This window comes from Anser cygnoides, chromosome 7 (genome assembly GCF_040182565.1).
Source record: "Anser cygnoides isolate HZ-2024a breed goose chromosome 7, Taihu_goose_T2T_genome, whole genome shotgun sequence".
Lineage (NCBI taxonomy): Eukaryota > Metazoa > Chordata > Aves > Anseriformes > Anatidae > Anser > Anser cygnoides.
This window is the reverse complement of record NC_089879.1, coordinates 22,969,483-22,983,282: the sequence shown is the minus strand read 5'-3', so window position 1 is coordinate 22,983,282 and position 13,800 is coordinate 22,969,483. Positions and strand designations below refer to the sequence as shown.

Here is a 13,800-nt window from a genome sequence, read left to right as displayed (position 1 = left end):
CACATGTTACACTGTTCTGCAAATGTGTTGTGCTGCCCACGACACGTTTGCTGGAGTTCCATGGGAGAAGCTACTTATCCCTGTAACACAAGGACAAATACCATCCTGGATCCCTGTGTGTTGGTACATATTTGTCAAACAGACTGAATTGGGTAGCAACAGAGATGTACGTTCACCTAATTGGCAACGTTCTGGTGAGGCCCAAAACTAGGCAATGACAAGCACTGAGCACTGGTGACAGAAGGATCAGTTGTGCCAGTTAAGTTGAGCTGAGGTTAGCTTGCAGGCCTATCTACTCAGCAATACGTTTCTAATGTTCCCTAGTATCATTATGTGTCCACAACACAACAGTCTTGTTCATATCTTGCTACAGCACACCTCCAGGCGGCTTTCAGACTCCTGCGTGAGGAAATCAGATAATCCTGGAGATGAAATCCAAGTTGTTTTATTTGTCTGAATTTGCAACACTAACAAAACAGTACTTTAATTCATTCTGTTTATTTTATTCTTTGTACACATGGCTTCCAAATAGCTTTTCATTCACTTTCTCTTCTTACATGAACATCAATTGTCACAATATCATGGTTATTTGTTGGTTACATTTGTTACATGTTGGTCTCTACAACATTAATGTCTATGTTAATTTTTTATTATTATTTTTATTATGCAACATGGTGTATCTGTGCTTGTACTGAAAGGCCACTAGCTCACTGTAGCACTTTCACTGCAGTAATGCAACGTGCAAGTAAGGAGTATTTCCCTGTAAAACTCTAAGGAGGTTCGTACTGAAGACCATCCACGTCGTATTCCCAAAGTTTAGTGCTGTAATCCTATCAGGGCTATCAGGACTCCTCTGTGATTAATAGACTGCTTGTGATTCTCTCTTCTCATTTATTATAGCACAGCAGCTTTCTAACAAATGAGTGTCCTGTGTAGGACTGTCTTTTGTATAATCCTGTATAGCACTAAGTTGTTATTTTAATCCCGAATTATACATGTACTGAAGTGGAAAGTATTAGGAACTGGCTTATCATTTTTATTAGTTCGTACCTATAGAAAACATGCTTTCAGTAATAACAAAGCCTAAAAGCTTATTAACTTGCTCGAAGGGAAATATTCGTGTAATGCAAAGTAGTGGAACAAAAGTGCTCTTGGAAATTTTAAACCTGTTGTTGTGATAACATTTTGTGTTTTTGTTTTATCACTAGTTCTGGACTGCTAGCCTTAGGAAAGCCCTTGGACAGAGAAAGCACTGATCGCTATATTCTGATTGTTACAGCCTCGGATGGCAGACCAGATGGGGTGAGTTTCCTCTGAAAGTTTAAGAAAATAGGCTGTTATGACATGTAGCTGGGTACTTTGAAATGGTCCAATTGTATATCTTTTATATGGATCTTGAGCAAATATATATCTAATCTGCAACAATTTTCCTTTATCTAAGAGGGTTTGTGTAGCAAACTGCTGTGTATTGCTATGTTCCTTGGTCCTGAAAGAAAATGATTTGGCTGCTACTTCTGCATTTTTGTTAATCTGTAACAAGAACCAATGCAGTCAAAGTTTAGCATTATTCAGATATGTGCATCCCCTTACTGTTTCTTCTACTTGCTATTAAATATCCAGTCTTCCTTCCTACCCTTTTTGAAGATGAGTTATGTGGGCAGCTATCCTGTAGATTTGTACTTTACCTGCATTGACCGTTTTTTCAGAATTTACAAATGAAAGCACTGCCCAGCTGTGGTGGTTTTACTCGGGTGGGCGGCTGAGCTCCACCACAACCGCTCTCTCACTCCCCTTCCTCAAAGAGGAACAGGGAGAAAATATGATGAAAAGGGCTCAAGAGTTGAGATACGGACAAGGAGATCGCACACTAATTATCGTGACGGGCAAAACAGACTCAGCATAGGGAGATAGTAAGATTTATTGCTTATTACTAACAAGCTAGAGAAACGAGAAACAAAGGAAAGAAACCAAAAGCACCTTCCCCCCCATCCACCCTCTTCCACCTCCTCCCCCCAAGCAGCGCAGGAGAACAGGGGAATGGGGGTTATGGTCAGTCTATAGCGCTGCTTCTCCGCTGCTCCTTCTCGGTCACTCTCGTCCCCTGTGCTGTGGGGTCCCTCCCACGGGATGCAGTCCTTCCCGAACTGATCCAGCGTGGGCTGCCCACAGGCAGCAGCTCTTCAAGAACTGCTCCAGATATGGGTCCGTACCACGGGGTCCATCCCTCAGGAGCAAACTGCTCCAACCTGGATCCCCCACGGGCAGCAGCTCCTGCCAGCTCACCTGCTCCTGCGTGGGCTCCTCTCCACGGGCTACAGGTCCGGCCCGGGATCTGCTCCGGCAGGGGTCTTCCACAGGCCGCAGCCTCCGTCGGTGCAGGTCCACCTGCTCCACCGTGGTCTCCTCCATGGGCTGCAGGGGGACAGCCTGCTTCACCATGGTCCCTCACCACAGGCCGCAGGGGACTTCTGGTCCGGCGCCTGGAGCACCTCTCCCGCTCCTTCTTCTCCGACCTTGGAGCCTGCAAGGCTGTTCCCCACTCCTCTCACTCTCCCAGCTGCTGTGTGGCGCAGCTTTTTTTTTCCCTGTCTTAAATATGCTCTCACAGAGGCGCAAAACAACATCGCTTATTGTCTCGGATCTGGTCAGCAGTGGGGCCCTTACCAAACATGGGGCAGCTTCTAGATCCTTCTCACAGAAGCCACCCCTATGGCCCCCTGCTACCAAAACCTTGCCATGTAAACCCACTACACCAGCTTCAGATTTTTTAAGCTTTCTGGAAAATCTGGAAAAATGGCTGTTAATTCTCTTTAAAACAAACAAAAATACCACAGAACTTCTTTATTTTGAAGTTCACCTACTGTCTTCTGTTTTTGCACTGATCATGCACTTAGTGACCTGCCATAGTCAAATGAATACACAGTTGCTCACAGTTGTCTAGCACAATAAAATTGTGATTTTCAGTTTCCATATTAAAAACAAACAAACAGGGATTTTTTAAAGTATTTCTTTATCAAGCAGAGGCAATGGAATCGCATTTTCTAAAAGCCTGCAGCAGTCCCAACAGAGGGAATGTACTGTAGTTAGGGTGTGCAAGATAAATGGGAGTGCACCCATTCTGCTCTGGACTCCATGCCATGGAACGATAGCATAAATGGAGGAGAAGTTTCTAATTATCTGACCTTAAAATTACTCTTTGTAAGGCCAGATGTCAAATAATATATCCACATTATCTGGGCTACTTCAGAAGCCAGTGTTCAGCTTTAAGAACGGCAGTTTAAGGACATATCATGAAAGCTTTGTGTTTTGGACCCTTACTCACCCAGTCTTTACTGCTGCAGAAGGAAAATATTGTGTATGATGTCTGTGGTATGCTTTTTCTCCCCATTTTAGCTTCTTCAGCAAGAAGGCACTTGCCTTCTTGCTCAATATTTATTCAGATTTTTTTCCTCTAAGTATTTGTAAAGTTTTAGATCCTTTACACACTTCCATGGCACTATGGAATTACTGTAACAGAACCTGCCCTTTTTTACCATTAAAAATCTGGCTACAGCTCTCTTCAGTAATTATCTCAATATTTGTATTTTTATTACTTCTGAACTATTCTCCATTCTTCATAGCTGTGAGATCACTTGCTTTCAACTCAAACTTCCAGTTGTGAAATCTGAGTATTTAAATAAAAGATTTGCTTTTGGTTTTGCACTGTGCTACACTGCTGAAATACTATCTAGGGCATAGAAAGGCTACTGAAAATATTTTCCTTCTCCTTTCATCTAGAGATTAATTACCTCTGTCTTGGAACTTAACTGGACATCTGACCTGTCTTAACACTCAGAGAAGAACAGTTGGTATTTTTAACAGAACTGCAGTTAATCATGGCTTGCTGCTTAACATAAAATAGGTGTATGTAAGGCGAGATACGGCTTTTGAGGCTCAACCATGTAAAAACCACCAGAAATATATAAAAAAAAGATTAGGCTCATAAAAAAGATGGAGAGCAACTTTTTGCTTGGGCAGATAATGACAGGACAAGGGGGAATGGTTTTAAGCTGATAGAGGGGAAATTTAGATTAGAGGTCAGGAGGAAATTCTTCACTCAGGGAGATGAGGCACTGAACAGGCTGCCCAGAGAAGCTGTGGAGGCCCCATCCCTGGAAGTGTTCAGGACCAGGCTGGATGAGGCCCTGGGAAACCTGATCTAGTGGGTGGTGTCCCTGCCCATGGCTGGGGGCAGGAACCAGATGGTCTTTGAGGTCCCTTCCAACCCAAACTGTTACAAGATTCTGTAAAAGGAACTGGAAGGCTTCATTACTGTTCTATCTGAACTGTGCTGATGCGGGGTCAGCTATGTGTTGCAGCAAAGTCATTGCTACTTAAGCCTGGTGAGGCTGAAGCGAGTAGTGGCCATGGCGTTCAAGGAACGAACTCTCCTTTTATTCTTCATGCATCATCTAGTCCAGTGAAGGCAGGGCTAGAGCTCCTATGGGTGTGGGAATATGAACAGTAGCATTCTGAAAAGCAGTTGTAACTATGAAAATTTCAATATTTTTTTTTAGTGCTTTTTTTCTTTTTTAGAGAAAATACCAAGAGAAGTCCCACAAGGAAATCAAATAATTAGAACCCAGAGAAAGGTATTAATGGTTTCTCAGCACAAGGATAAAGCTCATCATTTCTCAGTAAGTGTAGAAGTTCTGAACTAGTACAACAATCACCTGACAAGCAGAAGGATGAGCAAAACACCAGCAGCTCACTTGGCTCTTTGGTACTGAATATTCTTGATGGATAGTTATGTTGTTGTTACAATAATAACACTGAAAAAGATCTCTTTATCTGATTTCCTTCCTCATATGTTTTTTTAACTAGTTTTATATCGGCACATGTCTGTTAATTGTTCTCACAGTGTAACGTGGTCACACTGTCTAGCTTGTGTGTGTTCCCTTTTCTGCTGCTTGGTTTGGGGTCTTCAAGACTTTCTCTCACCTAGCTGTACCCGTTTCCTCTTGTTATGATACTCTTTCTGCTGGTGGTGGTGCACATCTGTTCTAAAAATTGTCCTGCAGTATGGCTCACTTGGCAAGCTGACGTAAATTCTCCTGCATACGAATATTCTAGTGACACTACACAAAACAGAAGGGTAAGGAGTTGGCTGGGTTTGCTTTTTGCCAGGTCATTATCACAAATGAGGATGTAAAAATCCCTCACCTTGTTTAACAAATAGATGAAACAGGACAACTCAGCCAATTAAATCTGCATGTTTTTTCTATGCAAGGCAATAGCGTTTTTGGCTAAATTGCAAGGTTTCCTTGCGTCTTTGCACGGTTTTTTGATTTCCAGCTCTTTTGGATGTACTCTACTGCTAGAAAGGTTCCTCCCGGGTCAGGGATTCATTTAAATTTCCTAGCTGTTATCATGGCAAACTGTTCTTGCTAAGGCCGTGGATTTCAATGTCAGTGAAATGTCATGGAGGACCTTTTCTTTTTAACTAGTTTATATCAGAAAACCATGGTGTCTCCTTGGAGATGGATCTTTTTTTTTTCCTGCTTCTGGTGTCTCTGATAGTTTGGAGGGCAGCACGTGGGGGCAGCAGGAGACTTTCCACCAAGGATCACAATTGTCCTTGAGGTACAGCAGCCCCAGCACCACTCTCTCGAGGACCAACATTTTCTCCAGGTGCCTTTCCATGTCACAGCATGCAGCCATTCCTCTCACCACAGTGGTACCAGCCTCTGGCTTTCTGGCTTTTTAACCCCGCAGATTATTGGATTCCTGATCTTGCAGGGCTCAAACTCTTCCTCCTGCAGCTTCAACCAAGCCAGGCCAGCTCTGTGTGCCCTGCCAGCTCATGTCTGCAGTGTAAACCGCATATGGTATTGAACTAGTATGCAGTATGGTATCAGCCCTCCTTTTTGTACCCCATGTTCTCTGTGCCAAGCGAGCTCTTCCCATCGTCATTGTGAAGTCTGTTAAATGCAGTTATTCACATGAAAATTCTGTGCTCTACACACCTTAACTTTTTGGTGATTTTTTTCTCCCCTCACTTCTTTTTCTGTCTCATTAATAAAGGGTCTAAGAGACTTATAACAATGTTTTTACGACACTGAGTAGTGAGGTTTCTGTATTCTGAGCCTCAAGGTTTATTTAGCTGCTTAATGTTGTGTTCTGACAATCATGTTAACACCTTTGGACTTTTGGGGACTGCTTATTCCATCAGAATTAATGCAGACCTACTTATGCCTTCACAAAGCAATATGACTTTCCATTTAGCCGTACGTGGCCTGGCTGACACCATTGCATCACTTTCGCATGCCTTATAATGCTCTCGAGTGTTTAAAATGCTCGACTATGCTTCCTAAGTTATTGTTGCTCTGACTTACGACCTAGAGCATTAACGTTAATTGTGGTTTTTCTCTGACCTTGGAATAACACAACCCACTACCTGTCGCTGTTAACAATACAGTGCAACAAACAATTAAGTATGCATTAGTTGAGTAGTCAGGAAAATATTTTTATTTTCCTTAGCAATGAGGCATAGTTGTTGAAGGTAGAAGAATGACAGGTGAATGAAAAAAATGTCAAGCTAAAATCATTTTCGCAAACTGTGGTGTGTTTGGATGGGTTTCAAGGCAAGAATTCATGTCTTCACATTTCAGAGGGAGAAGCTAGAAATAAAACGTATGAATGACTTGTGTTTGGAGAAAAAAAGTCTTCTGTGCTATTTATTTTTGGCTTGCACAAGTGTGTATATGTTAGATCATTTATATATAATACAGGAAGCTCTGCTGTATTGTTTAACTGTCCATTGTGAGATTTAAGCAGAACTCAAACCCCCAAATACAAATGTCCAGTCATGAAAATATTTACCCAGCACTTCAGAAACCCCTTCTTGCTTGATTTTAACTGCCCAAATGCTGGCAAAACAGGACAGCTCAGTGGCTAGTTCACAAAGCCAGTTAGGAGCTGGTAATCAGGTATTAAAAACTGTCAGCCATCCAGAGGGTGTTCCCAGCCTCCCAGGCACCCCTAGCCTTCCTTTTTAGCAACAAATCAACATCTGTCCAGTGTCACACTTGCTCTGTGATACCCAGGAAATACTGGTCAGGGTTGAGATTCTCCAGTAGGCCAGAGAAGACGCATCCTCACTTACCCTCTTTTCCCAGAGTGTGTCTTAACCCCCAGGTCATTGAAGCATTTTGGAAGCCTAGCAGAAGCTTCTCTGTCCGGGTGGTGCTATTCAGGTAACAGGCATTGCTGCGCTGGGTGGCGAAGAGGAGAGGCGGCCGTGCTCTGGGGGTGTTTCTCTGAAAGCCAAGGTTTTGCCTGTTACTCTCAGCCTGTGCCCATTTCCTCTGCAGTGAGTGGTTCACAAAAAATTTGGAATCATTTTAGCGCTGTTGACAAAACTGTTTTGGGGCCATGTTTTGTGAGGAGACAAAAGCACCAGCTAAGATATATGTGTGTTTGAGCTGTAGTCAGTACAGGAGCTTAAATCAGCGGGACTTAGATTTGAGCTACTTGGCAAACATACTGCTGGCTGCAGCATGCACAAGGGTGGTGGTGCTCATGGTCAGACGTTCATGGTCACAGTAAGTCTCTTGGCCACAGCAATGCCCTCAGGAGGACCAGCCGTTGAAAACTAGTGTTTGTTCAGATCGTGATGTAGCTAAATCATTGCCACAGGCTGTAACTGAAAATGGAATAAAAGCTGTTGTGCCCTAGATCGTAGGCAGAGCTGTGCTCTGCCAGGACCCCGCGGCGCGTTGGTGTGGATGGTGCAGACACCAAGCGATGTTCCTCCTCGCTGCTTCTCCTTCTGGATCAGAGCAGACATTTCAAGTGGGCTTTCAGTCACAGAGTGAAACATAAGTAGCCTTATTTCAGTGCAGTGTGTGTTTCATCATGGAGGTTATACTTGGGTATTTCAGTCATCTGAGAAGATCACTAATAATTTAGAGCATCCATCTCCCCTGACGCTTGAAATAATTACATTGCTTGGAACCAACAGGTAGCACTAGATGAAGGTAATTTAGGTAGAGTGTTACTACTTGAATAGCATACTGAGAGTTAATTACAGTAAATTTTCTGTTACTGCTGTATTAGCTGTATCTGCTTCATATCAGTTCCATTATCTATTAAGAAAAAAGGATGCACAGCTCTTACAGTAAATACTCATTGAAGAGATTTTATATGCACAAAGGCTTGTATATACAAGTATTTAAAAAGGTTTCTACTAAACTGACATTTCTGTAATCAGTAAAGCATGATTGCAAAACAATAAAAAAATCAATGGAATCCATTTGTATTGTGGAACTTTAGTATTACCTTGATGTAGCACATTTATTTTGATCTTTTGGAGCAGTGGGAATTAATACTTCTTAAATACATGAAAAGGAACAATAAACAGATAATTCTGTATCTCCTCCCCTAAAGAACTCCCCTTCAAATGGCTTTAATATTAACAATATATATTGTAACTAAAAAAAACACTGCCTGTTACTATTTTCCTGACAAGTTATGTGCTTCATATCAGGCAGCCTTATTTTTTTTTTCTGATCTGTAATTTTCAGTTTACAAATGAAGACTTTGCCTGGCCAGATTTCCTCTTCTAGGAGAAAAGGTTTCTCCCTGACCATCAGCATGTTTTTATGATGTAACAGCTGTCTTTGAGCAAGCTTTAGGAGACTCCCAAACTTCCAGTGTTTGTACAGCTTCTCTCCTTGCATTGTGTGGATTATATTCCCTATAAAGGTTTTCATTTCAAATGTTGACAGGGAAGGGGTGATTTAAATAACCCTCATGAAGTAGATTGACAGTTTTCCATCAAAGATTTTGTGCTGATTGTAATTCTGTCTTCAAATATGACTTTCATTATTTTAAGGTGAGAAACAGTTCTGCACCAAGTTTCAGCAACAGTGAAGTCTGCTTTTAAGTAAATAAATAACTTGTGCAAGGAAGCTGGGAGAATTGCAGCTGAAGGCTACAACACCTCATGTTTCTCCCCTGTTTAGAAGTTGTCAGGTTTGGTTTTATGATCTAAAGGTATTGATAGAGGTACTGTAGCTTTACGCTTTTGTGATCAAGATGCTGAATCCTGCACTTTTAGTTAAGGTGTAGTCCAGGTTTTCCACAGCTTTGTCCCTGCCAGCCTGCACAACAAATGTAGCCTAATCTGTACATTAACCTCTATCTATCTCGGGTGCTGTGGATGCAGCACACAGTAGGCTCTAAATTTGGGTCATTTACCCTGTGCATATATAGCTTGTGATATAAGCTACCAGCCACTGCTGTTTCATCTCATAGGCACAGAAGTATTTCATTCCTGTGATATCGAGATGCTTTTCAGCTGCTTGGACAGCAGGTCAGTGCTCTTCCTGTTCCACAGTAAGGCACAGAGGTCTGGAGCTCTGACTCCATTGTCAGTTGTTGGCCTGTCCTATTTACCCATCAATTTTTCGTCGTTGGCACTCCATTGTCGTCCTTCATTACCAATAATTATTGGAGTCCTATTAGCAGTGTCATTCTTCAGGCTGCCACACTTGTGGAGCACTGAACGTGGATGCCATAGCAATTTGCCTGTTATTAAACATTTCTTCTATATTTTATTCTGGTTCTTATTGCTCCCAGTAACTTAAGATCTGAGCAGCTGTTTCTCCTGCCATGTAGGGAATGGCTATTATTTTGAATATCATAATTTAAGTGCAGTTCTCTTGAATTTAATATAGATAAGTCCTGATATGTAAATCAGAATCATTATTTACAGTTTCTTTTTTTGATCAAATAAGGCCCTGGGCTTTGCCTCAGATCTTATTATTTGCAAACTACTTATATCTAGAGATGATAGCATTTGTCTTAGAGTTTGTCTAAATTAATAAACTTGCTTGACATCAGAGCTGAGAATGTTTCCTCTCCAAGGCAAAGAATGCTCTCATCAATTTCCAATCTCCATTTAAATGGCAGCGTACACTAAGTCACAAGTGAAATTTCCTTCAGATTTATCATCCGTAACATTTATCGGGGCCTGGTGTACTTAGGACATAAGATATTTGTGGAGGCTATGTAAATGTTACACTTATATATAATTCTTTGCTGAGCAATGTAAGAACTATTTTATTGGCCCTAAGACAGCTATAAATTGCAGCTGATGGTCTTTAGTTTGACTTAGGCTTATTACAAAACAGAAGTAAACACAGTTCACTTCAATAATAAATAGGAGCTGCCTGGTATGAAGCTGTACTACTTTTTGCCATGCATGAATTTCCAGTACTAAATTCAAAACTGCTTTCCAAACCACACTTGACAAATATTTTTTTTAGAAAAGGCCAGTTTTAAAAACAGCCAAATTTGTCCTTACCTGTATTAACTTGGTACATGTGTGAGGAGGCCCCATTCAGTCGATCTACAAAACCAATTGTGAATTAGGTCTCTCTGTCATTACTTTGGGGAACCACTCAAGTTTGTTTAAAGACTTGAAGTTGCAATTAAGCATATCTGAAGAGCTTAGCAAAACAACTCTGTTTCTTGAGAGGCTCCTGTCTTACTGTTTCGTTTAAGGTCCTCTGGAAAACACTGCAGCTTTTCCTAATTCCATAAGAAATTTGATTACTATTTGCTTTCATTACAAAGAGTGTAATGAGCAATGCGTTGTGAGGGCGATTTGAAAGATTCTAGCTGCAACTGATTTTTTCAAATATATTTACATCATCTATTAATTTTTCCCAAGCTTTGCAAGTAAATATCTTCATTGCTGATGGTAATTCCAAGCATTGCCTTCAGTTTAGTCTGCCACATATAGGTTATGGGAGCTGGGATGTAGGTTCCAGATATGTTGCTGCACTTTTGAAGTATAAGAACTGGTGAATGAAGAGAAATTAATGTTTTTCTTACATGTTGAGGCTCTGAGATGTGTAGTACAGCTGTCCTTTTTCCCAACTAACAAGACAAGAAAGCTGGCTTTGCAAAAGTAAATGGGCACCCGATTGGAACTTGTCTTTCTCTCAATACAAATTTTGCTTCTTTGATACTCAAAGGTATACATTGCTCTCATAGCTGCTGGTGCTCATCGTTACCGCCTTAAGATTTTGATGTGATGACTTGTGACAAAAGCATCCCCATCTCTGTCTGCACTAGGCTGCCTTGGCAGAAGTTACACTGCTTGCATAGAAAACAAAGCACAGTTTAAGTGGCACTGAGAGCGATCTCAGGCAGCCACAGCCACCTGCAGTTGAAAATGCTGATAAGAAATGATAAGCTTCTGTAACGATGCAGGCAACTGAGCTCCATACGAAGTACAGTAACCCTTTCTCAGCGTGTTTACTTTTATCCTCTCTGCAGCATGCTCCTTATCCCCAAAGCATGTATTCAGTACCCTGGTGTCCTCCCGCATTGGCTGATGTGCCAAGTGGTTACCTTGGCTGCTGTCGAGAAGGATGTGACCCGCAGTGTACTTGCTTTGTTATTTTTGGTTCCAGTGACAGACTGAGAAGAGGTTAGGGCTAGCCCTGAACAAACATAACTTTAAAGCAATAATTATTTAGTCAATGTGATTTCAGAGGTGGTGTTGACTTTTTACATTATACACAGGGCAGATGATCATGATGTTATCAGTGCTGCTCCACGCTGCAGTTCCGAATAAGGCACTATGATTTTTTCAACTTGTGTAAGAATGGCTAAACAGCATGTCAGTCTGAAGCTGTAGCTTGCAGTGAGCATAAGCAAAACTGTGGAGCCATCTAACGTGGATACAGAACTGTTGATTTTTTTTTTTTATATATCTTTGATTATTGCAGTTCCTGATGGTAATGGCAGAACTGCTGCTCTACGCATCTTAAAGAAATAAAGGTAGTCAACCGACTACTGCTTCATGTAAAAGATTGGCTTATTCCATCAGAGGGATAAGGCATGTTTCCAGAATTAGGATAAAATATCAAGAAAAGTCTTGGAGTGTTCCCCATATTCTTTCTCAGTTCCAAGTGTCTTGTTAATGAAGTAAAAGAAGAGAACACAGAGGCATTGCTGCTGCTAACCCGGAGCTTGTTATGAATAATTCTCTTGGCGATCCTGCCACTGAATTGATCCACGTTTGATAATTAGCTAAATTGTGACTAACAGAAAAATGTGAATATGTTTGAAATGGTCATTTTACTACAAATACTCTTGAAAGCATAGGATGAACATAAAATATTATAAAATAATTTTCCCAGTTGATATCTCAATAAAATATTACTGCTTTGCGATGATACTACTTTTTTGAGTTTAACTTTGATGCTCAGTAATAGGTGGAGTGCTGTCTTCTATGGCAGCATTGGCAAGCAGGTAAGGTAGGATTCTTAAGATAAGTAAAAGAGTTGTAATCAATTTGAAAAATACTAAATCCTTGGATAACAGAAGCATTGGGAACAATTTCACATCTCTTCTACTGTCTACTTCTCTCCCTTCTTACAAAATGCTGCAAACTTTCCGTTTTTCTTGTAAAACTAAGCTAAGCAAGTACTCTTTAATCTTTGCACTCCTTTCTTGCCCTGGGGGTTTAGTCTGACCTGGAATCTCCTCTCTTCTCCAATAAAATGCCATATTCTACATTGCAGAATAACTATATTTTATAGAATAACTCAAGGAACCCTTCAGCCTGACTTCTGCATATGAAGGGTGGTAGTTGGTTTTGCATTTCTCAAGTAAACCCTGTCAAATAATATAAAGGCATCAAAAATGAGATCCTTTGTGGTCTTATTTAGGGAATGCTGTCTACATTGCAAAGACAAACAGTACCTGTCTACATTGCAAAGACAAACAAGAGCAAAGCAGTTGCTTTTGCTCTTGCAATACCATATAGAAAACACTTCCTTTATCACACTGAAAAGATGTCATTTTTGTCCTCATGGGGTAAAGGTATGCCTTATATTCAGTCTGATCCTCTCCTTGCAATTTGACTGTTTTCTGTATTGCCACTCCCTCAGTGTGGTGTCACCTGCAAACTTCAGAGTGATCATCGTCATCTCATCTTGGTCCTTGATAAAGATGTCAAAGAAGATCTTAAAATCAAGGTTGTGTTAAGCAGAGCTTAGCCTTCCTATTTCTCTACCTTCTCCTAGGGGAAATCCGAGTCTCCGTTGGCACTTACTCAAATGACCCCTTCTAGATTTATACCAGCATTTCAGTAAGCTCTACATTTCTGATAATGCTATGACTGGGTTTCAAGAATACTCGAAGGGAAGAAAAGTCCCTTTTTTTGTTCAAGATATAAAGTAATACAACAGGATCGTATTATTAATAATAGCATGCTTCCAGAGCAGAGAGTAACTTGGGTTTAGAAAAACGCTGTCCTTCGGGAGAGGTGTTCATAAGAGTTCCCCATAACGTGTTGCTGTGTTTATCTGAAATAAATGGGAGCCTCCACACATCCATTGACATGCACTTATGTGCAGAAGTTAAACCTGTAAGTAAATCGCAGCAATAATTTTGCTTTCAGCACTTGATTCAGAAGTTATCAGATGCAAAAGCGTGTTCTGGCAGCTGTTCTGAGAGCTGCTGTGGGTTGATTCAGCGTTGTCAGGAGTAAACATACCACAGATTATCAGATATAGCCCATTAAAATTCTCTTCAATGGAAAAGAAATCTTTTTCAAAAGGAGAAGTACTTTATTAAGCCAATGTTTTCCATGCCATAGTTCTCCCAGTTTATTAAATCTAAGAGTTTTTATTATCCTCTATTCTGTAGAATGAAGTTAGCTTAGGAAGATTGATTTATGTTCGATGCACGTTCCACATCATCAGAGCAAATGTTCGGGAGTGTGTTTTGTGTTGACAA

The 13,800-nt window shown here is 40.9% G+C and overlaps 1 protein-coding gene across 20 annotated transcripts in view; it reads left to right on the top strand.

Moving 5' to 3' along the window:
• The window catches only part of PCDH15 (protocadherin related 15), a 738,695-nt gene that overhangs the window by 580,716 nt on the left and 144,179 nt on the right, over positions 1-13,800 (top strand). For all 20 annotated transcript variants that reach the window (XM_067000244.1, XM_067000234.1, XM_067000238.1 and 17 more), the window contains one exon: positions 1,209-1,302. In XM_067000244.1, coding sequence (XP_066856345.1) covers positions 1,209-1,302 — 94 coding nt within the window. The remainder of the gene's footprint in view (positions 1-1,208; positions 1,303-13,800) is intronic.